The sequence below is a fragment of the Parasteatoda tepidariorum genome, chromosome 6, assembly GCF_982258835.1.
Source record: "Parasteatoda tepidariorum strain Cologne lab strain chromosome 6, Ptep-v5.0, whole genome shotgun sequence".
NCBI lineage: Eukaryota > Metazoa > Arthropoda > Arachnida > Araneae > Theridiidae > Parasteatoda > Parasteatoda tepidariorum.
The window spans coordinates 110,841,152-110,865,324 of record NC_141760.1 but is presented as its reverse complement, the minus strand read 5'-3'; the positions used below and the strand labels follow the sequence as shown (position 1 = coordinate 110,865,324).

Here is a 24,173-nt window from a genome sequence, read left to right as displayed (position 1 = left end):
AAACCGGGTTTGACTGTAACTGTTTAAAAATGACTTTAATTGTTTATATTAGTCAAGATTACCCAAACATTAAAATGCTTCAATTGTAACTTGTTCGGGTGGGTGAAAATAAATTTCGCCTCCTTCCAAATACTCTTATTTCCAGTTTGAAATTATTAATTTAGCTTCCCAACTTTCAATTAACTTTCTCAATTTTAGTGCAATTGTATGTTAAAGTATACGGAAAAGTTTCTAGTTATGAAAATGCCTTTCTTTAATTATATTTATTGAGATTTAAATACATTTATTCTGCTGGTTTGGTGGTGAAGGTAACTACGTCTTCCTTATTTTGATCACTTTGTTTTTTGTTGCATTTCTGGCACATCTCCCAAAAGCTGGTCTCTTGAAATACCTAGAAAAATAAGGAAGGAATCTTTTTATTTTACCATAAGAAAATCTTTTCTATTATATATCTTAAAAATGAAAAATATTTTTTGGACAATGAATATAGAGCAGATTTATGTTGCTTAAAAGTTAGCAAGGGTCTATCTGGGTTTTCTTTAGAGGTACCTATTTTGTGAAAATTTTGACATAATTTGTGAAAATCAAAAATTATGTTAAAAAATCGACACAAAAATATGATAAAGTAAGAAAATATTTTCAAAAATTGTCACTTCAAATAAAAATCATTTATGACAGGTAAATTTCTGTATATTTTTTCCCATATAAAAGAAGATAATTTTGCTATTGTAAAATTGTGGCCTTCAAATTGCATCCAAATTTAAAATTCCATAAAAATCATTGTCCATAGTTAAATTTCAACTTCAATTTAATAAAAACATGCATTTAACAGTACTAGCACTAAAAGTTATCTTCATTAAGAGAACATTTTCGACTGGGTCATACAGAAAAAAGTTTCACAAAGAAAAAAAAAATGTTTCATAAAAAATAAAGACCTGTTAAAATAAATTTACAATAGTGTTTAAGATAATATTCGAATGTTTAGAATAATGTTCGAATTTTGACTTCCTGTAAAGTTTACAGAGGAAGACTCTAGTTGTTTCATTTTAAAAAACTCTGCTAAAAAAAATAATCTCTGTTTGATATGGCGTGAGCGACCGGTTAGGTTTACTACATTGCACTGTGTTGCAAGTGTCAAGAATGAGCAAATCTTGAAACTCCTATTTTATTTACAAAGAGTATAGTGCATGCCTGAAAAATATGAAATGAAACACAGACAGTTACAGCATAGACTACATATGCTGCACTGGCGGAAGGGGCGTATATATTTATACTTTCTGAATGTAAATCAACACTGTCCCCTACTGATCGTATTATTAGTATTGAACTGTATTGTTGAATCGTAGGTGTTTGGAAATGTTTAAAATCTATATATATATTTCTCTTACACGGCGACAAAAATGCCTCATTACAACTCCCCGAATAGCAACGCTAGAAAATCGACCAATGATTGCCGCTAAAAATGTCACATGCCAAATCTAGCTGAGATGGCTCAACATATAGCGCTTTTAAAAACGGATAACCAGAGACAGCATGTAAGCTAGGCAGAAGTGAGTAGTCTTTGTCGATAGATCTGTATTTTAGTATTTTGTCGAAAGCGCTTTTTTTCACGAATTTATATATTACGAATTTATTTGATGATTTTTGATTTATATCACGAATTTATTTGTTTTACTAGAATTTATTTGACGATTTTTGATTTATATCACGAGTTTATTTGTTTTACTAGAATTTATTTGTTTATGCAGGTTTTTCCATTGCAATTCACTTATTTCAATTTTTAATAGACTTAATTATAGCCAAAATTTTAACCTTTTCAAAGAGATATCAGTTTTAGAAATTTTATCTTAAGATTTTATACTATATCACATTTCTAATAGGCTTAACGAATTACATGTCATTTATTTGAATTCAAATTTATTTTAATGACTTAGTATTTACTAAAAAGATGTAATTTAAAAAAAAAAAAAATTGTTATATGGATTTGAATGATTGTTTTGAATTCTTAGAATTTTGTGCATTTGCAATGTACCTAAGTTAGTAGCGAGTGAAGCAAACCTTATAAGATTGCGTAGCAATTTTCAGGGGTTGGCGAGCAGGGGGCGCAGCCCTCTAGTTTAAATAAAAATAATACAGTGAAATCTCCTGGAAAGACCACCTCTATATAGCGATCTCCTCTATTTAGACCACTTTTGGAAGACGCAGAATTTTTTCCCTTATACTACTTTGTGTTGACGAAAACCTTTAGGAAAGACCATCAGAACCTCTCCCAGTGACTGAGCAAACCTCTGCACCAAATGCGGTGAAATATTAGCAAAACAAATAAGTAGATTAAAATGTATTCAAAATATTTAAATAATGCTGATATTTAGCGATCTCTTTTTGACGATCACTGGAAGAGATCTACGACCTCATGTAGCAGTCAGAATGCACTAAAGATGCTATCATTGATTTATTTTTCGAATTGAAAGTTAAATTAGGAAGAAAAAAAGGTTAATTTAGAGAAACTAAGCATCTCAAACAAACAAGCCTTTTACTCGTCTTTTAAAGCTACCTAATTTTTATATTAAATTCAATACAGAATTAAACATAATTTTTTATTTATTTAAAATGGTTCCATCATTCACAATTTGTTTAAACATATCAGTAGGGATCATTTTTATTGACGCTAAATTTTATTCATCGATTCAGGTTTCATGACGACAACACTAATGGCATTTCCGAATTTAGAAAATAATATCGACTAAAATTAAAATCGTTTGCGAAAAAATCATGTACCTTTGATAACATTTTGAAGTTAATTTAGGTAACCCCTAAGAATGACCAACCTCCATCAACGACTAGTATACTGTGAAACAGAGTGGTCACTCTCAAGAGGTTTCACTGTCACTGTATTCTATAAATTGTATTTAAGTGACAAAGTTTTTTTTTTGAAGTTATACTTCTTATGCGACTTCCAACAAGGTTGCGTTAAACGTTTAACGCTACATTTTTATTGGCCGGGAAATCCAGTTTTCCCTCATTCATTTCCATATTGTTTGGGTTCTCACTAGCATAAAAATAATAAAAGTATTGTTTTTCTATAAATATTTGTTTAGTTTGTTTTGATACACATATAATTTAATAGGGTAGTATTTTTTTTACTTTCAAATTTAGTGGATAACAATTGTAAAAAATGAGTGAAAGCAATCCCACGGACAATGCGACAGACTTAAGGTTATGTCAAGGTACGTCTCTTGTGAATATCAGTTGATTGTTAGGTTTTCTCTTCTGAAATTACATTATGACGCATTCACATACATTATTCATACAAATACATTTTTCAGGGCGAGACGATGAGGCAACCACAAGCACTTCCACTGGTTCAAGAGGGAAAAATGCACAATATTATCGTGATTACAAAACACGGAAGCGAGCGGAGCAGGAAAAAGAGTCGTTGAATAGAACTAGGGATCCATCTACGACTGCTGATTCTTCTACAATTAACGTCGCAGGTTACGAAGTTTAACTTCTTCCGCGCGGAGGGACTCCACGCACTATTTTTTTCTCATTATAATGCGTATTACGTTAATCCAACAAAAATGAATTCTGACCGGTATGCTATAACTACTTAATACTACTGTAAAGGGTTCGTTAGAAGCAAAATTCTTTTTCTCCCTTCTTGAATTTTAACTAAAACGAAGTCGTGTGAGATGTTGGTTCAGTAACTAACTGAAGCAATTGGCAATCGAAATGGGCTGCAGGTGGCTTAAAGCAGAACTCTCCACCTATATGGCAGCACTTCGCATGCTTTCACCATTAGCGTGTGGAGAGTCATAGAAGGAGGAAGTTTCTGTCTTGATTTTCATATAGATTAAAATCTTTTAAGCTGGGAAACTAAATGGAACTGAAAAGTACATTAAACATAGTTCTAAAAGGAAGCATCATGAAAATTTAAAAAAAATATTGTTTTTAATTACAAACGAAAAATATTAGGAAAAAGAAAAATGGCGTAGTACATTCCTATGCAACTGAAAGGGGGAAAGGCCAAAAGCATGGTACCGGTCTTTTCCCCAGATCAGATGGCGTATTCCAGCGTTGCAATCGACTATAAATATCACTAAACATTAATTTTATAAAATTTCCCAATTAAACTATATTACTTACAAAAAATAGAGTCATGTAGTAGGTGGTGAGAACGATGCAGATGCTAAAAAGGATTCTTAATTCCTTATATTCATGATGCAGGGCGGACAATCCAAACAGCCAGGATATAACTGTGAAAAGAAAAATACATTTTGTGGTTAACACTATCCTGAAATATTAATAACATTTTCATAGCTTTTACAGAATACTGCAGCACAGGGAAATAAAATGTTTCCATAATATAGGACAAAATTAACGTAACATGGTGATTCAAAAATTTTCTGCATTTAACTACTCAATCGTTACACTTTTTTCGTCAAAAATTCATGCACATTTTATTATTTTTGTTAGTAAATATGGATAAATATTTTATCTTGAAGATTACTTTTCATGCTTGTCTCTTCACTTTAGAAATTTTACTTTACCATATTTGGCGAAAAATGCTTGAAACTTTACATTATTAGATAATATCAACAGAATTCAATATTAATATCAATTTTTGAAAAAGTATTAACGTAACGCCTTACTATAATTGCTGAAAATTTTCAATAAAATTCATGAAAATTTCGCAAGATATAAGTATTGTAAGATTCTTTCATACTACGCATGCGAGGAAAATATTAAAATTTTTTCTTCATGATTTTGTTTAGAATCGGAGTTGCTGACTTATGAAAAATGTCCGATTTGAATATCTTGAAAATGTAAAAAGTGTCTAGCAAATTTCTAGGTAGCTTTTGTACTCTATCAATAGCTCTGAATAAGGATGTTTCCACAAATATCAATTCGTACTATAAAACAAAATTTCTTAATAAATGACAATATGGTCCGAACAACAAAATGTGACGGTATTAGGAAATAAAACGTAATTTAATTTTGTGTGGTCCTATATAATGCCAATTTTAATAAATCTTGTTTAATAGTGCAAAATTAAATATGTAGAAAACCCCTTTCTATTCAAAGCTCTTTTTCCAAATTATCGAATACTACTAAGAAAATTGCTAGAAACTTTTTAAATTTTCAAGATATCCAAAACAAAATTAAGAAATTTTTTCGCACGTGAGCAGTATGAAAATATAACTTTAAATACTCATCTTGCTCAATTTTAAACAAATTTTAAAATTTTGTTTTTATTGTTAATTAACAATTACCCTAAAAATTTGTTCAATTTTATTAAATATTTCTGCAGTTATAGTAAAAACACGTAAGTCAATAAATTAGTTTTTTTATAAAAATGTCCATATTTCCATGAATATGTAAGCTAGGTTTGCGAAAATGTGTGCAGTTATTTCATATGATAATTAACGTAATTAACATGAGTTACAAATTAGCTGATTTCAAAATTAAAAACACGAACACAAATGGAGATAGATAAATAAAACAAACCGTATGTCTTCTATAAAACCTGTAAACTTTTTACACAAAAATTTTGGAATTAAGTTACAAAACTGGCCAAGAGATGGCGCACTACAGAATTCTTGAAAAGAATACAAATGCCATAAAATGTGATATTCCAGCAAAAGAAACACATGTTGTTCAATAGAGTACAGGACCAATCCGAAACAACAAGCAGATTTCACGAAATAATTTAAATTTCATGATAATTGTTGCCAAAGATACTAAATATTTAACACATAAGGAATTTCAGGGAATTCTATTGACATCAAAATAGAAAAACTGCAATATTTTCCGGTCATGATTGGTATTAAATATGCTTGAAATGTAGTGAATTATGCTTACTCATAATTTTGAATAGTAATTGCCGTTTAATTCATAAGAAATAATTAAGATTTTTTTAAAATTAATTTAGAAATAGAGTTCTGAATAAAAACAAACTGAACATTTTAGAACAAAAAAAGTTTTTAACTGATTTCTATAAATGAGGCTCGCTTCATTATATAAATTAGTAATACTTATTTAAATATTCAAGCAAGCAATAATCTGTGTTAAAATTCTATTTCAATAGGGATTTTTTTTATAGGAAACTTAAACAATTTTAAGGAATTTTCTAAAATGCACAAAAACCAGGAGAGTTTTTAGTAAACTAGTAGATCAGGAGAAGCTGGCAAAATCCAGTGTAGTTGGTGGCTGTGTATATATATATAATTTTAACAGCTTATACAATAGACGTTTGTTTTTGATAATTTTGAAATCAGCCTGCTGGAGACTTTTATTCTATTTAGGATACCAAAAAGGAAGGAGATGGTGAAGGCCACCCTGAACTTGATGACGGATTCATGGTAGGATGAGTTTTCTAATAGGTAGTCCTTCTTGTAACGGCACGTTATGGCGTAGACTGCGCACAGGTTGAGGCAGAGTGTCACGAGCACCAAGACAACAATTGGGATGACAGCCGCCCTCGATACCTCCGTCAATGGCTTCAGACAGCTGAAAAACAAACAAATCGATTCCATTTTTGAAGCTCCAAGAGGTACACAGGACAAAATTAAGAAAATTTGCTACTTGCCGTTACCCAGATGTAGAATTTTTAACTGTGGCGGATTTACTGATAAATGTGGAACAACAAATTCAAATTTTAATTAAATGATCGAAGTTTTTTCTTCTATTGCTAGCAAAAAATTTAGCAATGGAATGCAATTAATAACTTCAGACTTAGATAACTTTTAGTCGGTATGACGAACATCCATATTATTCCCTTTTGTTTGCCATAAGAAATAAAGGCGTAAAATTTTTATAGAACTATTTTAACTTTACTCACAAAATTACAATGTTCTCAAAGTTAAATGTGCACACTCTTTGTTAAATAGTAACTAAATTAAGATCTTCGAATTTTAATTAAATGATCGAGGTTTTTTTTTTCCATTGCAGTGCAAAAAATTTAGCTATGGTATAAAACTAATAAATTCAGACTTAAGTAACTTTTAGTCCATGGAACGAACATTCAAATTATTCACTTTCGTTTGCCCTAAAAAGTGGCCACATAAACTTTTCATAAAACTATTTTAAATATTTAATTTTACTGAAAATTACAATGCTCTGAAGGTTAAATGTGCACATTATTTGTTAAATAGTAACAAAATTAAGATCTAGATGTTTTCTGTTAATTGTATGTGGAAACATATTTTATATTAAAAAAAAGAGGCTTCTTAAATACTATTATTCATTTTCAGTAAAAATAAATGTTAATGTAGCAAATTTAGTTGTATATCTGTTTTATTTTTTGTTGAGAATTTTGAGTTTAATTTTAATTACTATCTTTGATTCTTCGGCAATTTGTTTGTTTATGTTTAGATTGAAAATAAGTAACACGTTCTATTCCCATATTAATATCTTTGTTATCAAAATTTGACATATTTTAACAATCAAATCATGCATCAAGTGATTTTGCTGATATTTTTCCTCATAGCTGTGCCGTAAATTCTGATATTGTAGGAGAATTCCACTTTGGAGAGTTTATATTTTATTTAGTTAGTTGGAAGATATTTCAAGCGCCATTTTGTGACAAATGATAGCAAACCGGCTAAATGATGTAGTTCTAAGTTTCTTTACTATTTTTCAAACAATGTGCAACTTTGAATGTGAGAACGTAGAAATTTCCATTGATATATTGTTATTGGATTGTTTTGATAGCAAATTTAGGTGACCACAATCGATGGCAATTGGAATATCATTTTTGGTATATATGCTTTTTTATCTTCTGAAAAAACTGGGACATAATTTGGCATATTAAAATAAAAAATTATTTAGGAGTATGTTTGAGCAATTGAGGTAATTAGTGGGGAGCAATTGGACCCTTTATCACTTAGAGAGGTAAAGAAGGCATGTACCTCTTTAAGTTGTAGTGCTCATCATATCTTGTTAACCATATGACAAATATGATAACAGCAGCTGAGCCTGAAAAGGAAAATAAAGTTATCACTTAACAATTGAAAATTTTTTAAAATTTTTATCAATGGCTTACAATTTTAAGGTTCCGCAGTGGACTGATCGTAAAGACACGGTTCCCAGCAGATCACCGAAGTCAAGCATCACTGACTGCGGTCAGTGTGCGGGTGGGTGACCACTTGGATCAGTCTGCGTAAGGAATGAGGGTGTGCGGTATTTGTTCTCGTTAAACTGTTCTGCCGTAAAGTGCTCGACTTCGCGTGTAGGTCGTCGGGCTACCGAAGCGGCGTGCTATCCCTTCTGCAGAGGATCAAAATTATGATGGCATGTCGTCGGGTCATCCTCAGGGATGTTTCCCAGACCGTCGCCAATAGCCCATTGCGCAGTTCTAGTGCGGCGTAAATGCACTATAACTACAATTTTAAAATTGAAACTAAGAAAATAAATAATAAATTTGCATAGTACAGGAAGGAAATAAAATAATGGTTATGAAAGAAACTTTTAATTATTTCAGTTAAAAAGTTCTCAATTATACAATGAGGAGAGAGGTAAAAAACACTTATGTAAATTCTCCTGTTATAAATTAAAGAAAGGCTGTTAAAAACAGAACTTATTTTTGCATTTAGTTTATCTTGAGGTGTATAGTGCTCCACCAAAGTATAACTTCACTCAGATTTTCTTTATTTTTAAACAAATAAAATATGTTTATTAATATTTCCTCTATTAGAACTTTTTATTAGTTTGTTAATACACTAGACTTTATTATATTTCATGACAATAACAGAAAAAAAAACTGTAAAAATAAGTCAACATTTCTTGACGAGTAATTATAACCTCAAAATAAATAATTTTATTCATTTTGATTTTAGAAGATGTAAACTTTGCAAAATATAATAACTCAAATAGATTATCCTGGTTCTGATTATTTTATTTTATAACCGTCGCTGAACAGCTGATTCAATTTTGGGTTTATGACTACTGATGTACAACTCCGTAACCTTGTAATTTTGAACCAATCCAAAAGACGAGGAAATTCCGGGATTAGTACCCCCAGAGGTATGATTTGTTATGGTAACATGGAGGAATTTGTGCCTCGACAGATTTAACGTGCATCAGTCACCATTTACTACACGGGGAGTCTTCAACCAGCGGGGATCGAACCCACAACCTCTTGGACATTGGCCCAGTGCCTTGCAATCCAGGCTATCCCGGCACTAATTCTGATTTTTTTTTTTTATAACCGTCGTTGAACAGTCGACCTAATTTTATGGGTTTACTACTACTAATTTCAACTCCGTAGCCTTGTAATTTTGAACCCAATCCAGAAGACAAGGGAGCTCCTGGATCAAGCATAGTAAAGATTAGCCTTCGTGGAGGACTTTTTGATAGAACTAACCCGCATTTGCGTTACATGGAGAGGTAGACCACGAGAACCTCCCACGGTTAATCTGACGGCAAGGGGACACTGACCCATGATCCGTCTACCATTGAAGATATATCACGTCAGCACTGTGGTCGGTATCGACTGGGATTCGAACCCGGTTCTCCTCATTGGAAGGTGAGCGCTCTATCCCCTGAGCCATCGCGGCTCAAATTCAGTTTATTTTACTTTATTTTATAACCGTGGTTGAACAGCCGACTCAATTTTAAGGGTTTACGACTATTAATGCTCAAATCCGTAGCCTTGTAATTTTGAATGAAATCCAGAAAACAAGGGAACTCCTGGATCAGTACCCACAGAGGTATGATTTGTTATGGGGACATGGAGGACTTTGTGCCTCGACAGATTTAACGTGCATCAGTCACCATTTACTACACGGGGAGTCTTTTGCCGACGGGGATCGAACCCACGACCTCTTGGACACATTATTTGCAAAAATGCGAATAATCTGTAAAGAGTGTGAAGTCTAAAGTAGAAATTTGTCAGAAAAATCATTTGATATTATCTATAATGAAAGCAGTTAATCTTTATTTTAATGAGTTAAGCTTCTAAAGACATGTTTTACTTTATCAAATAATGTAAAATTACTAGGATGAGTAGCAAGTAATAGAAGAGTGCTTCAATTTTTTTTAATTGTGCCAAAATTAGCCTTTTGGTTTTGTGTGTGTGATTGCATTGGGTTTATTTACTTATATTTTTTGACCCCTAATGCTGTTCAAATAGCATAGTATAAAGTAAGTTCTGTTTAAAAATCAGTTAGTGAAAATACTCAACCTAATAGCAATAGAGTGAGTGAAACAATAAAATATTTTTATTGTTAATTTTAATTATAGTTCACTTACAAGAAAAAAAAATTTAGCTTCTTTTCTTTTGTTGCATTCCAGGGGTTGACTTTGATCATTTCATTTATCAGGAAATGGTCAAATAGAAAACGAAATTATTTTTAGGCTACCCCATTAAATTATATGGCAAATGTTATGTTCTTATTTGTGTTGTATAAGTATGTATACATATTTCTTTTACCAAAAATGAAAAATCGAATAAAATTTACACTATTATAATTATAAAAGATGCATAGGTCAAACATCTGCTCTTTGAAGTAATGCCGTGAGTTAATTGACATTTCAAAGTTTACAAAGAAAGGATGCTTGAAATTTTGAATTCAAATATTATTCTTATCTATTGTGATGTTTATAGAAGCTTCTGAACTAATTGATATTCAAGTTTACTGATTGTCAGATCATATATTTGATTTTGATTATAACACAGATCAGCTGAGGATTTGATCAAAATATTTATCACAATTCTATTTTGAACAATTATCCGGGTATTTCCAAATAACCAGACATATGATACAATATTTTTTTCATTTAAAATCTCTGTTTTGACCTCGAATAATTTATCTCAAATGGAAACTTTTTTGTTATTGCATGGGGGATGAAGTTAAATGACACAGTGACAACAGTTCTTAATTTCACACATAAGAAAAAAATTTTCCTAACTGTGCTAAATACCGTCCAAAATAATATTTTTTATCTCTTTCTTGTTTTTAACTTTAATAAAATTAAATTAATAATAATTCAAGAAAAATTTACTTTATTTCTGAAATATTGAGGGGGACTTTAAGAGATTTCCATTGATTGCAGTATCTTTATTTAACTCTTTAAAATAATAATGAGCTTTGTTACATTGCTTACTATAAACTTCGGTTAAATTCGTTAAAAATTTACTAGTCCAGAAATGAATTTTTTTAACCATGTAGTGTTATTCCATAATTCCTCAGCTATACAACTTTTCTTAGATGAAAGAACAGAAAATCATCGTCGGTAAAAGGTTTTTAGCTAGTAATGTATATTTACCCCAAGTACAAATAGCAGCTTTCAGTTGGAAGTAAGGTACTTCTTCCAAATCCGTTTTCTTGCCAAATCTCATCTTGTGAACGATTGCATGAACGAGGAGCCAGCCAAATGTTGCCAACAGAAAGTAGTGGAGCATTAAGGATAGGAGGAAGCAGCTCTTCTCCCAAGAAAACTTCTCCTCGCTCAAGAGGAGGATGAGAAGGCAACCCAAAAAACTCAAAGACAAATGGAACAGGATGGTGTGATCGACTGTCATTCGCCATTTCCTGAAACAAAAATTCTCTTTTCATTATGCTATGAACATTTCTTTTTAATCTAAAGACATCTTCGAATCTCAAATTATGTCGAGAACTTAACATTAAGCATGTATGTAAGATCATTTTTTACAACACAAGCTGTTCATTCGAAAAATCAACACAAGTGACAAAAAAATCAAATTCGAGATTTTCATATTTTTGACGTATTTGTATGATAAGCTGCACACCTCAAAAAAAAGAAAAAAAAACTAGCATTGATAGCAAGCAAGGGTATGAAAATAGTTGTCAAGCTGGTTTTTTAAAAATCTGTCGTAAACGACTTACATTGTTTTTTTCAACTGTACCGTAGTATTTTAAATTTGAGATTTTCATATTTTAAACATATTCATATGATAAGCAACACACCCGCTAAAAAAACTTCAGCATTGATAACGTAGGCAATGGTAGGAAAATAGCTGTCAAGCATTTTGGTTTCTTTTTTGGGAGTTTCTTTCCAGTTTCCTCTGTCAGTATGCTTAAAAAAAAAAAAAAATCGGAGATTAAATATTTCAAGGGTTTAGGAAGTTAATGAACTGAAGTTCAAATATGGATGTTAATAAGAATAGTAAAAAGAATCTGAATTTTCGCTCAGTTTATTACCTTAAAAGAACTCTATACCGTGGGAGGAACCTCTCATGGTAGGGTTAGTTCCCCATCATATAATCCTAAGTAACCCTGCTATAATTTGTTTGTCTTCAAATATTTTGAAAATTTTTTTTCAGAAAATTTCATTCGAAACTTCAGTGTTTACCTTAACTCATTTTTCTCTCAACTATAAATTTTAAAATAACAAAATTAGAGCTTTATCACTCATATAATGAACCTGACGTTATTAACTTCTTTAAACGACAAAGAATAAAATGGGTATTATCAGAATGGATGAAGATCGTACCGCAAAAAGAGTTTTCAATGCTAGACCAGTTGGCACACGAAAAAGAGGCAGGCCGAATTTAAGATGGATAGATGACCTAGAAAAAGATTTTTTTGGTCTTAAAAATTTGAAACTGTAAAACGGTAGCAGGAAAAAAGGTTGGCAAGGAAAAAACTTCTTGAGAAGGCTAAGGCCCACCCCGGTCTGTCGAGCCATTGATGATGATGATGATAAATTTATAAAAAAAAATGGAGATGAAGGAGAATTCGCCATTAAAAGTTTCTCACAAGGTATAGCCTCTTCTTAACAGTTTGCGGAAGAAAGGCAGGCCGAATTTGAGAAGGATAGATGACCTAGAAAAAGATTTTTTGGTCTTGAAAACTAGAAACGCTAGCAGGAAAAAGGTTGGCCTGGAAAAAACTTCTTGAGAAGGCCAAGGCCCACCCTGGGCTGTCGAGCCATTGATAATGATGATGATAAATTTAAAAAAAAAATGGAGATGAAAGAGAATTCGCCATTAAAAGTTTCTCACAATGTATAGCCTCTTCTTAACATTTTGCGGTTGAGTATAGCGATTTACTTTACTATCATTACTGCGGGTCGAATTTATTTCGGCGACACTATCACTTCATCAACAGATCATTTCATCGACGGTCATTTCGTCGACAGGGTCGTTTCGTTGACGGGCCATTTTGTCGACAGGGTTGTTCCATCAACAATCACTACATCGACAAGCCATTTCATCGACACCTCTTCTACGGATAATTTTATCGACAAGGTCATTTAATCAAAAGTCTATTTCGTTGACAATGTTATTTCGTCAATAGGGTCATTTCGTAGACAGGGTCATTTCATCAACAGAATCGTTTCGTCGACAGGGTATTTTCTTCGACAAAGTCGTTACGTCATCTGCATTTCTTCGTAATTTAGTACATTTCTGGGTGTCTAAAGTTTTCAAACCTTGCCTAAAGCAAACTTTGTGTCCTATGTTCCAATTGACAGAAAAAATATTTATTCTTTTAATTTGAAATTGTTTACTCATTTTGTTGTTTCCATAAAGTTTTTGTGTCTTGCATGAAAGGAGAATTCCTGAACTATGAATGAAAGTATAGAAAATGATTAATCCTCTAAAAAGAAAAACTCCCATTTTTTTCTGAATAGCAAAAATAATTTTATTAATGTGAAAATTAGGGATAAAGACGGGATCAGAGGTATTTTTACGGCAGGAATAAAATAAATGAAAGTTGAATGATACAAGTCTTACTTGGAGAGAAGGTAGAGTAGGGCTGAGAAAGCCAGAGCAATCATAGAAAAACTTAATCCCACGTGCAGGGCAGTTCCCAATCTGTAAGAGGGGGGATCACTTTTCTCTGGATTAACAGACTGTAAGAATGAAATAAACATATAAATTAAATAAATGCAAGGAGAATCTGGGCTTCGTTTTTAGCAAATTATGAATATTTAGGAAATTCTTTAATGTTAACTTCTAACATTTGAATTCACACCTGGATTTTAGGAAAACATAAATTGTCATAAATCTTAACAGAGTTTTAAGAGGGGAGATGGGTGTGGCACACACTTTTCAAAACTCTTCGTAATTGAAATGCACATATTTGTATCAGCACTGTATACTGGTTTAAAAAATGAGGAGAATTTTCAAACTGGGTCGATTATCTCTAGAACTACCGGACCAATTTTAATGAAATTTGATAATTACATGCATTGATACAATACAAAACAAATAACCATTCAACAATTGTAATACACGCGCATGATCGTGTATATTAACACTCGTTGGAGTAGGAAAGTATGAAATTCCCACAGGAATTGATAAACTGCCTTATATCAAGTATGAAATCGCGGTGCAAGGCCTTTATATCTGTAAGAAGGGACCTTTTTCTTTTGTTTATTCTGCAAATGCTGTTTCATATTTTCCGACTTCAACGAGTGTTATCCGCGATCATGCGGGTGCATTACAATTGTTGAATGGTCATTTGTTTTGTATTGTATCAATGTATGTACAAATCAAATTTCACTGGGTCTAGTATTTCTAGAGATAATGAACCAAGTCTGCAAACTCTCTTAATTTCTTATACCAGTGTAGATGACTTGAGGGCTAAGCCACTTGTTTTCTGGCGCTCACCAATCCCGATGATTTTCCCACAAATAATTGTTGATTTGTATGATGAGCAGGGCTGGATTAACCTATAGGCACACTAGGCACGTGCCTAGGGCCTACGAAATTCTGGGGCCTACGAAAAACTTGGGAGAAAAAAATTTGTTGACAAAAATAATTTAGCTTTAAAAACAACAAGTGTATTTTGCACAAAATTATGATGATACATATAAATATATAATATTTTTCGGTAATAAATTATTTTGCAGAATCTTATGATCTAATGTATTACTTTTTCGCGATTTTTGGATTCAACGAAATCTTGTATTAGCTGTCGAATTCCAAAACTACGCAAAATGTCGTATTCAATAGACATAAGTGCGAGCGATGTCAAAGGATCATTGTTGAACGCAAATAATTTTTTATCAATTTTAATCTGGAGAAATATCTTTCTCCTTCTGCATTTGATCCAACAATCGACAAATATATTCTTAATGCAATGTGAACGTTAGGAAAAGTATTCACAAGTTTATCTTTAACATTGTTATCGATCGAACTAATCATAATGGTATTATCGATATCAACTGCAATATCGGCAGTATGTCGGTATTGCAGATAAAGTTCGATAAACAAATTTGTAAATTAAAATCCATATTAATAAAAATGTAAAAAAAAATATGCAAGAAAATTTTAGTATATAATTTGAAAAGAGGGGAGGGCCCACGAAAGGTATAATCCGGCTCTGTGCCTAGGGCCTACGAAAGGTATAATCCGGCTCTGATGATGAGACAGTTTTCTTTTCTACGAAAGTATTCACTTAAAATACATTTACAGTAAAGAATTCTGTTTTCTTACTCTTATACCTCCATTTCCCACATTAACTTCTTTAAATGAAATGTTTATTTCCAGTCAAATTTGATTGGCAAATAGTATAAAAGATCTCGTACGCTTCTATTAAGATCTATTAATGAACATAAATAATTTTGATTAGTAATAATTTTTTTTAAAAAATATCATTTAAAACGATAGTTATATTGCTACAACAAATTTGTTGACAAATATTTTATAATAACATTTGAATTCACACTTTGTCATGATACATGGTGGCTATATATTTGTCACACTCTACAGTAGATTGTATTTCATCCTACAAAAAATAATCTCCACCCCAGTCCAAATAATTCAAAATTTCGCATTTTCTTAAAAATATTTTGCAATAACATTTGAATCCATGTTTTGTTATGTGTCTAGTATTTGTGGTGTAACTATACCACTATGAATATTAAAATACCAATTCACTAGACACGCTAACTTGATTCGATCTTGAGGTATCTTTTGATAGATGAAGGTTGATGTAGTCGATAATTAATTCCCCTCATATTATTTGACACATGACGTTTATTGGAATAACAATCGTCGTACAGACAGTGGTTTATTTATCGAGTACCAGAAATTTATTATCCTGTCATCAAAAATAGGGTGTTGATACATAAACAACGGGTTAACTTATTCACCAAGATATAAGGGACGATCATATGAGAGTATCAAATTGAGTCATCAGTGAGATTATGAGCCAATAGAGTCAGAAAGGCTTGTCTCATATGTAGGGGTGATTGTGAGCCCAACTCAAAAATCCTGAAAGTTCCTTGAGTAAAATCATTAATGACGGAATTCAATAAATTATGTCTTTGTCAGTTTAAATCATTGATTTTTACACAACATGAAATTCTAAATAAATTATATGCAGCATAAATTAAAATTAATAATTTTGTATAAATTTACTTTTATATCTAATCATTATTCCACCAGAAAAATATTTACAAATGAAAGAGATGCCAAGTATAAATTCTAGTTCTAATATTTTTAAATAAAAATACACAAAAATTTTTATACATAAATGTTTTCGGGATCATGAATTTCAGGAAATTTCCGGATCGCGGTTAGCGAAAAATCCGAAAATCACGACTTTTTCCGGAGCACAATCATCTCTGCATATATACCGCGCAGAAAGGATCACGTGATTTTGGTCCCGAAGGAATTAATTGTTGTGGCACTTGATTGTAAAACTCCACATTATGATTTTTGTTAGCATATTAGACAAGACATAAACATTTTTAAAAAAAATGTCAGATTACTAAAATGACAGAAAAGATAGAGAGATGATGACATTGGCAGTGATAAAAATCTTCTTCTAGACCGACATATTCGCACCCTTCCGTACTCCACTCTTCTTTTTTGACGTCATAGTAGACACACGTTGGATGTTCCACTTCCACATCACCCTGGAAAGAGAGAGAAAAAAATTCACTTTTAACACCTCGAATTGAAAAGAATAAAGTGATTTAGTCCATCTATCTAAAGAGCTCCCTTCTGTAACACTGTCGATGACCATGGTTACGACCTATATCAATTGGTGATAAATATTTCGACAGCAATTTTATCAAAATCTCCTCTCCGTGCTCTTTCCATAGCAGACTATCTCAGTTCTTTAGTCGTAACCGTCGTTGAACAGCCAACTCAATTTACAGTTTACGACTGCTAATGTTCAACTCTGTTGCCTTTTAATTTTGAACCAATACGGAAAACAAGGAAACTCCCGGATAACTCTGGAAACTCAGTATCCCCAGAGGTATTGATTTGTTATGGGAATATGGAGGACTTTGTGATCCGACAGATTTAACTTGCATCAGTCACCATTTACACCATTTACTAGTCTTCGGACGGCGGGGATCAAACACACGACTTCTTGGACATGGGCCCAGTGCCCTACCAACCAGGCTATCCCGGCCCAGAAGTGATAGTGTAGATATTTAACACAAAATATTAAAAATCAATTTTAAAGCATTGCTCTTATTATTAACTAGCTGAATAAACTTTCTTCGCATAGGCTGAAAAAATAAGGGCATTATTTAACCCCATGAAACCGTATGCAAAATTGCACAAACCATAACATATACAAAGCTCAGATAAACGCATTTTTTGTTGCTTGATTACCATTATTTGTTTCCCTTTTCGGTGACTTTACATTATTAGATAAAGCAAAATACGTTTTTAGGAGTCCAACTTGTCAAAATAAAGATTAACACTATTCAGGGCTATTTAGCATAATGCTATTGTTCGCTGCCAATTTAAGACAGTTTTTTTTTATTATGCCCGTTAAAAATGTGTCAAAGGACCAAAATATGGGATTCCTTTGGATTATTCACAGTCAATATATTATTCGCAGCCAAAATATTCACAGCCTTCGTACACAACATTCATCCGATCTAGTACTGTCGCCTTCTCTAACTACGTGACTAGGAAGTGGGAGTTTTCCTTCAGTTTGCAGCTTATCTACCACTACAAAAACTACATTTCCAATTCCCTAGTATATATGACATGTTAACTCGATTCTATGTTGGGATACCTTTTCATAGATGAAGGTTGACATTGTCGATATCTGCTCTCCCCCCAATAGAAATATAAGAAGAGACTCAACAGAACACGTCGCATTTTCCATTGTTCGAATTAAAGAAAACATACATTATAATTATTCATAGGTGAAGGGTTGACACTAATACAGCTCTCACGATCGGCACTCAAAAGTACGGTGATCTTAATACAGCTCTTCCGCCCTTTCACAAACAGCAATGAATCATCTAGTGGTATCCATTCATCAAATTCTATCACAACTATAATTCGGGTGGGGGAGTACTGTAGTCTGTCTACCACTACAAAAATACAATGCCAATTCACTAGCATATAAGACATGTAAACTCGATTCTATGTTGGGATACCTTTTCATAGATGAAGGTTGACATTGTCGATATCTGCTCTCCCCCCAATAGAAATATAAGAAGAGACTCAACAGAACACGTCGCATTTTCCATTGTTCGAATTAAAGAAAACATACATTATAATTATTCATAGGTGAAGGGTTGACACTAATACAGCTCTCACGATCGGCACTCAAAAGTACGGTGATCTTAATACAGCTCTTCCGCCCTTTCACAAACAGCAATGAATCATCTAGTGGTATCCATTCATCAAATTCTATCACAACTATAATTCGGGTGGGGGAGTACTGTAGTCTGTCTACCACTACAAAAATACAATGCCAATTCACTAGCATATAAGACATGTAAACTCGATTCTATGTTGGGATACCTTTTCATAGATGAAGGTTGACATTGTCGATATCTGCTCTCCCCCCAATAGAAATATAAGAAGAGACTCAACAGAACACGTCGCATTTTCCATTGTTCGAATTAAAGAAAACATACATTATAATTATTCATAGGTGAGGGGTTGACATTAATACAGCTCTCACGATCGGCACTCAAAAGTACGGTGATCTTAATACAGCTCTTCCGCCCTTTCACAAACAGCAATGAATCATCTAGTGGTATCCATTCATCAAATTCTATCACAACTATAATTCGGGTGGGGGAGTACTGTAGTCTGTCTACCACTACAAAAATACAATGCCAATTCACTAGCATATAAGACATGTAAACTCGATTCTATGTTGGGATACCTTTTCATAGATGAAGGTTGACATTGTCGATATCTGCTCTCCCCCCAATAGAAATATAAGAAGAGACTCAACAGAACACGTCGCATTTTCCATTGTTCGAATTAAAGAAAACATACATTATAATTATTCATAGGTGAGGGGTTGACATTAATACAGCTCTCACGATCGGCACTCAAAAGTACGGTGATCTTAATACAGCTCTTCCGCCCTTTCACAAACAGCAATGAATCATCTAGTGGTATCCATTCATCAAATTCTATCACAACTATAATTCGGGTGGGGGAGTACTGTAGTCTGTCTACCACTACAAAAATACAATGCCAATTCACTAGCATATAAGACATGTAAACTCGATTCTATGTTGGGATACCTTTTCATAGATGAAGGTTGACATTGTCGATATCTGCTCTCCCCCCAATAGAAATATAAGAAGAGACTCAACAGAACACGTCGCATTTTCCATTGTTCGAATTAAAGAAAACATACATTATAATTATTCATAGGTGAGGGGTTGACATTAATACAGCTCTCACGATCGGCACTCAAAAGTACGGTGATCTTAATACAGCTCTTCCGCCCTTTCACAAACAGCAATGAATCATCTAGTGGTATCCATTCATCAAATTCTATCACAACTATAATTCGGGTGGGGGAGTACTGTAGTCTGTCTACCACTACAAAAATACAATGCCAATTCACTAGCATATAAGACATGTAAACTCGATTCTATGTTGGGATACCTTTTCATAGATGAAGGTTGACATTGTCGATATCTGCTCTCCCCCCAATAGAAATATAAGAAGAGACTCAACAGAACACGTCGCATTTTCCATTGTTCGAATTAAAGAAAACATACATTATAATTATTCATAGGTGAAGGGTTGACACTAATACAGCTCTCACGATCGGCACTCAAAAGTACGGTGATCTTAATACAGCTCTTCCGCCCTTTCACAAACAGCAATGAATCATCTAGTGGTATCCATTCATCAAATTCTATCACAACTATAATTCGGGTGGGGGAGTACTGTAGTCTGTCTACCACTACAAAAATACAATGCCAATTCACTAGCATATAAGACATGTAAACTCGATTCTATGTTGGGATACCTTTTCATAGATGAAGGTTGACATTGTCGATATCTGCTCTCCCCCCAATAGAAATATAAGAAGAGACTCAACAGAACACGTCGCATTTTCCATTGTTCGAATTAAAGAAAACATACATTATAATTATTCATAGGTGAGGGGTTGACATTAATACAGCTCTCACGATCGGCACTCAAAAGTACGGTGATCTTAATACAGCTCTTCCGCCCTTTCACAAACAGCAATGAATCATCTAGTGGTATCCATTCATCAAATTCTATCACAACTATAATTCGGGTGGGGGAGTACTGTAGTCTGTCTACCACTACAAAAATACAATGCCAATTCACTAGCATATAAGACATGTAAACTCGATTCTATGTTGGGATACCTTTTCATAGATGAAGGTTGACATTGTCGATATCTGCTCTCCCCCCAATAGAAATATAAGAAGAGACTCAACAGAACACGTCGCATTTTCCATTGTTCGAATTAAAGAAAACATACATTATAATTATTCATAGGTGAAGGGTTGACACTAATACAGCTCTCACGATCGGCACTCAAAAGTACGGTGATCTTAATACAGCTCTTCCGCCCTTTCACAAACAGCAATGAATCATCTAGTGGTATCCATTCATCAAATTCTATCACAACTATAATTCGGGTGGGGGAGTACTGTAGTCTGTCTACCACTACAAAAATACAATGCCAATTCACTAGCATATAAGACATGTAAACTCGATTCTATGTTGGGATACCTTTTCATAGATGAAGGTTGACATTGTCGATATCTGCTCTCCCCCCAATAGAAATATAAGAAGAGACTCAACAGAACACGTCGCATTTTCCATTGTTCGAATTAAAGAAAACATACATTATAATTATTCATAGGTGAGGGGTTGACATTAATACAGCTCTCACGATCGGCACTCAAAAGTACGGTGATCTTAATACAGCTCTTCCGCCCTTTCACAAACAGCAATGAATCATCTAGTGGTATCCATTCATCAAATTCTATCACAACTATAATTCGGGTGGGGGAGTACTGTAGTCTGTCTACCACTACAAAAATACAATGCCAATTCACTAGCATATAAGACATGTAAACTCGATTCTATGTTGGGATACCTTTTCATAGATGAAGGTTGACATTGTCGATATCTGCTCTCCCCCCAATAGAAATATAAGAAGAGACTCAACAGAACACGTCGCATTTTCCATTGTTCGAATTAAAGAAAACATACATTATAATTATTCATTGGTGAGGGGTTGACATTAATACAGCTCTCACGATCGGCACTCAAAAGTACGGTGATCTTAATACAGCTCTTCCGCCCTTTCACAAACAGCAATGAATCATCTAGTGGTATCCATTTATCAAATTCTATCACAGCTATAATTCTGGTGGGGGAGTACTGTAGTCTGTCTACCACTACAAAAATACAATGCCAGTTCACTAGCATATAAGACATGTAAACTTGATTTTATGTTGGGGTACCTTTTCATAGATGAAGGTTGACATTGTCTGCAACAACTCCCCCCACAAACTCGTCTCTGCTCTTCTGCAAGAATGATGTCGTTCCAAGAATGTTGCACCAAAGTTGATGCAATTGGAAATAGTCAAAACTTACCACAGTACCAAATTTCAGAACCCAAGATTAAATCGTTCTGTAGCTATAAAAGAAACACACACGAATTCATTCCCTTTGTTTTTATTCCCTCCGATTTAAAGGTTTAGCAGAAGAATAAAATTCCTGTCCTTGCAAGAACTCCCCTCCCCACAAAGTTTGAGACCGGGAACATACTTAAAAATGGAAAGTTTGCGCTGCTTCTAAATAACATTTACATGTCCGTTTGACATCTAAGACTTACATGTAAAAGGGACAGTTAATTTAAATTTTAAATCATCTTTCTAATATACAGGGGTAATTGTGAGCCCAACTCAAAAGTTCTGAAAATTTCTTGAGTAAAATTATCAATGACGCATTTCACAAAATTAAAGTCTTTATGAATTTAAATCATTGATATTTTCAAAACATGAAACTCTAACTAAATTATATGCAGCATAATTTACATTTATAATTATATATAAGTTTAATTTTATTTCTAATCACACTTATTATTCTGCCAGAAAAAGTATTTACAATTGAAAGAGATGCCAAGTATAAATTCCAGTTCTAATATTTTTAATTAAAATATTCAAGCCTTTTTTTTAAAAACATAAATGTGAGCGATGATTTCTTGAAACTTCTGGACCTTGGATTTCCGAAAAGTCCCGGATTGAGGTTAGAGAAAAATCCGGAAATCCGGATTTTTTTTCCTGAGCACAATCATCTTTGATTATAAAGAGGCACGCTATATCACATTAAATAGCCTTTTTGATATTTAATCAGTCTTTTTTGTTGAGAAATATCACTTTGTATTCATTTATTGAAACAATTCTATTGGATTGGTTAACATGACATATAATGAATAATATATTTAGATAAAAAGGATTTTTTTTTTAAGTAGTTTCTTACCGTTCGAAAGTAAAGGTGTATGGGTGAAGAGAGGTTCCAAGCGCGTCCGCCAGAAAGTGATGCAAGAAGTACCGGAGAAGATAGAATTTTGTAATTTCTTTTCAGAAGAACTCCTTTCGGATTGGGAAACAGAATCCATTCTTTAAAGAAGACCATCTCAAGGTGGCAAGGAAAAGGCAAGTCTCTCTCCCTCTCCGACACTAAATCCTCAGGCAGGAAAAAGGCCGCCTCGCCCTTTATCTGCGTGCGATTCGTTAAGTATTCCACACTATCGTCCGAAATAATGGAGGCCCCAATCACGTGATCTTTCTCCGTGGACTTGACATAAGCTAGAATGTTCTTTTTCGATATCAAAACTAATTCTCTTCTCTCCGACCTCAGAACAGAATCGATGATCTTCAGAATTCTGGAACAATAGAATATATTCTTACAGTTTAGTAACAGAGTAACATTTGGAGTTCATTTGGTAATCATCCACATTAACAGAGTATCTTAATACGCATCTAGATGCGTATTTCACTTCTCAAAAATTTTCTCCGGAGTGAAAATAATACTTGTAAATTTTTTCTCAAGATATTCAAATCGGATATTTTTCATTAGTTGCCAAACACGATTCACAACAAAATTATGGCAGGATAATTATTAAAAAGCACACGAACAAACATAAATTTTAATTTTTACGAGAAGGGAGGAAAAAGAAAGATAGCTTGGATTTACGATAAAATTGACACAAAGAAAACACGTCAAAAATTATTATTATTTGCACGATTCGTATTAAACAGATCGGGATTTTGAAATACACTTGGAAATCTGATCGAAACGATCGAAAAGTAAGTTGGATTAACTATGAAATAGACAATTTGAGATTAAAATTCGAAACTAAAGCATCATAATTTCGTATTATTAAAAATATTAAGATTTAAAAAATTATGGAAATTTGTAGGTAGGTCGGTACTTTATTTACGTCGCAATAGAGCTGCATAATGGGCTATTGGCGACTGTGTAGGAAACATCCCTGTGGATGATCCGAAGACATGCCATTGTAATTTTGATCCTCTGCAGAGGGGATGGCTGCCCTGCTTTGGTAGACCGACGACTTGCGCGTGAAGTCGAGCACTTTACGGTAGAACAGTTTAACGAGGACCAATACCGCACACCCCCTACGCAGGGTGATCAAAGCGGTCACACATCCGTTTACTGACCGCAGCCAGTGATACTTGACTATTATGTAAAGAGACATCCTGTAAAATTATACACAATAGACATCCTGTAAAACTATAGAAAAAAATAAATAATTCAATGGAAAAAATGATTTTTATTTAATTTTTGGAAACTTTAAACTTAGTCTAATTTATCAGTTGGTAGTGTAAAAAAAATTATGTGGAGCAATATTCTAGGGTAAATGTGTAATTTTGCGGGATTACCTTACTTACCATGTCAGTAAAAAAAAAGAAAAACTTTGTCATAAAATGGGGCTTATTACAACTCTAATCTC

The 24,173-nt window shown here is 33.2% G+C and overlaps 1 protein-coding gene across 1 annotated transcript in view; it reads right to left on the bottom strand.

Moving 5' to 3' along the window:
* Positions 1-248: 248 nt before the first annotated feature.
* The window catches only part of LOC107451885 (adhesion G protein-coupled receptor G6), a 47,345-nt gene continuing 23,420 nt past the window's right edge, over positions 249-24,173 (bottom strand). Inside the window, exons 10-17 of the mRNA XM_087166456.1 lie at positions 22,679-23,084; positions 16,687-16,833; positions 13,700-13,818; positions 11,269-11,534; positions 7,911-7,977; positions 6,311-6,510; positions 4,147-4,256; positions 249-391 (exon numbers count right to left, since the gene is read on the bottom strand). Coding sequence (XP_087022582.1) covers positions 284-391; positions 4,147-4,256; positions 6,311-6,510; positions 7,911-7,977; positions 11,269-11,534; positions 13,700-13,818; positions 16,687-16,833; positions 22,679-23,084 — 1,423 coding nt within the window. The 3' untranslated portion in view covers positions 249-283. The remainder of the gene's footprint in view (positions 392-4,146; positions 4,257-6,310; positions 6,511-7,910; positions 7,978-11,268; positions 11,535-13,699; positions 13,819-16,686; positions 16,834-22,678; positions 23,085-24,173) is intronic.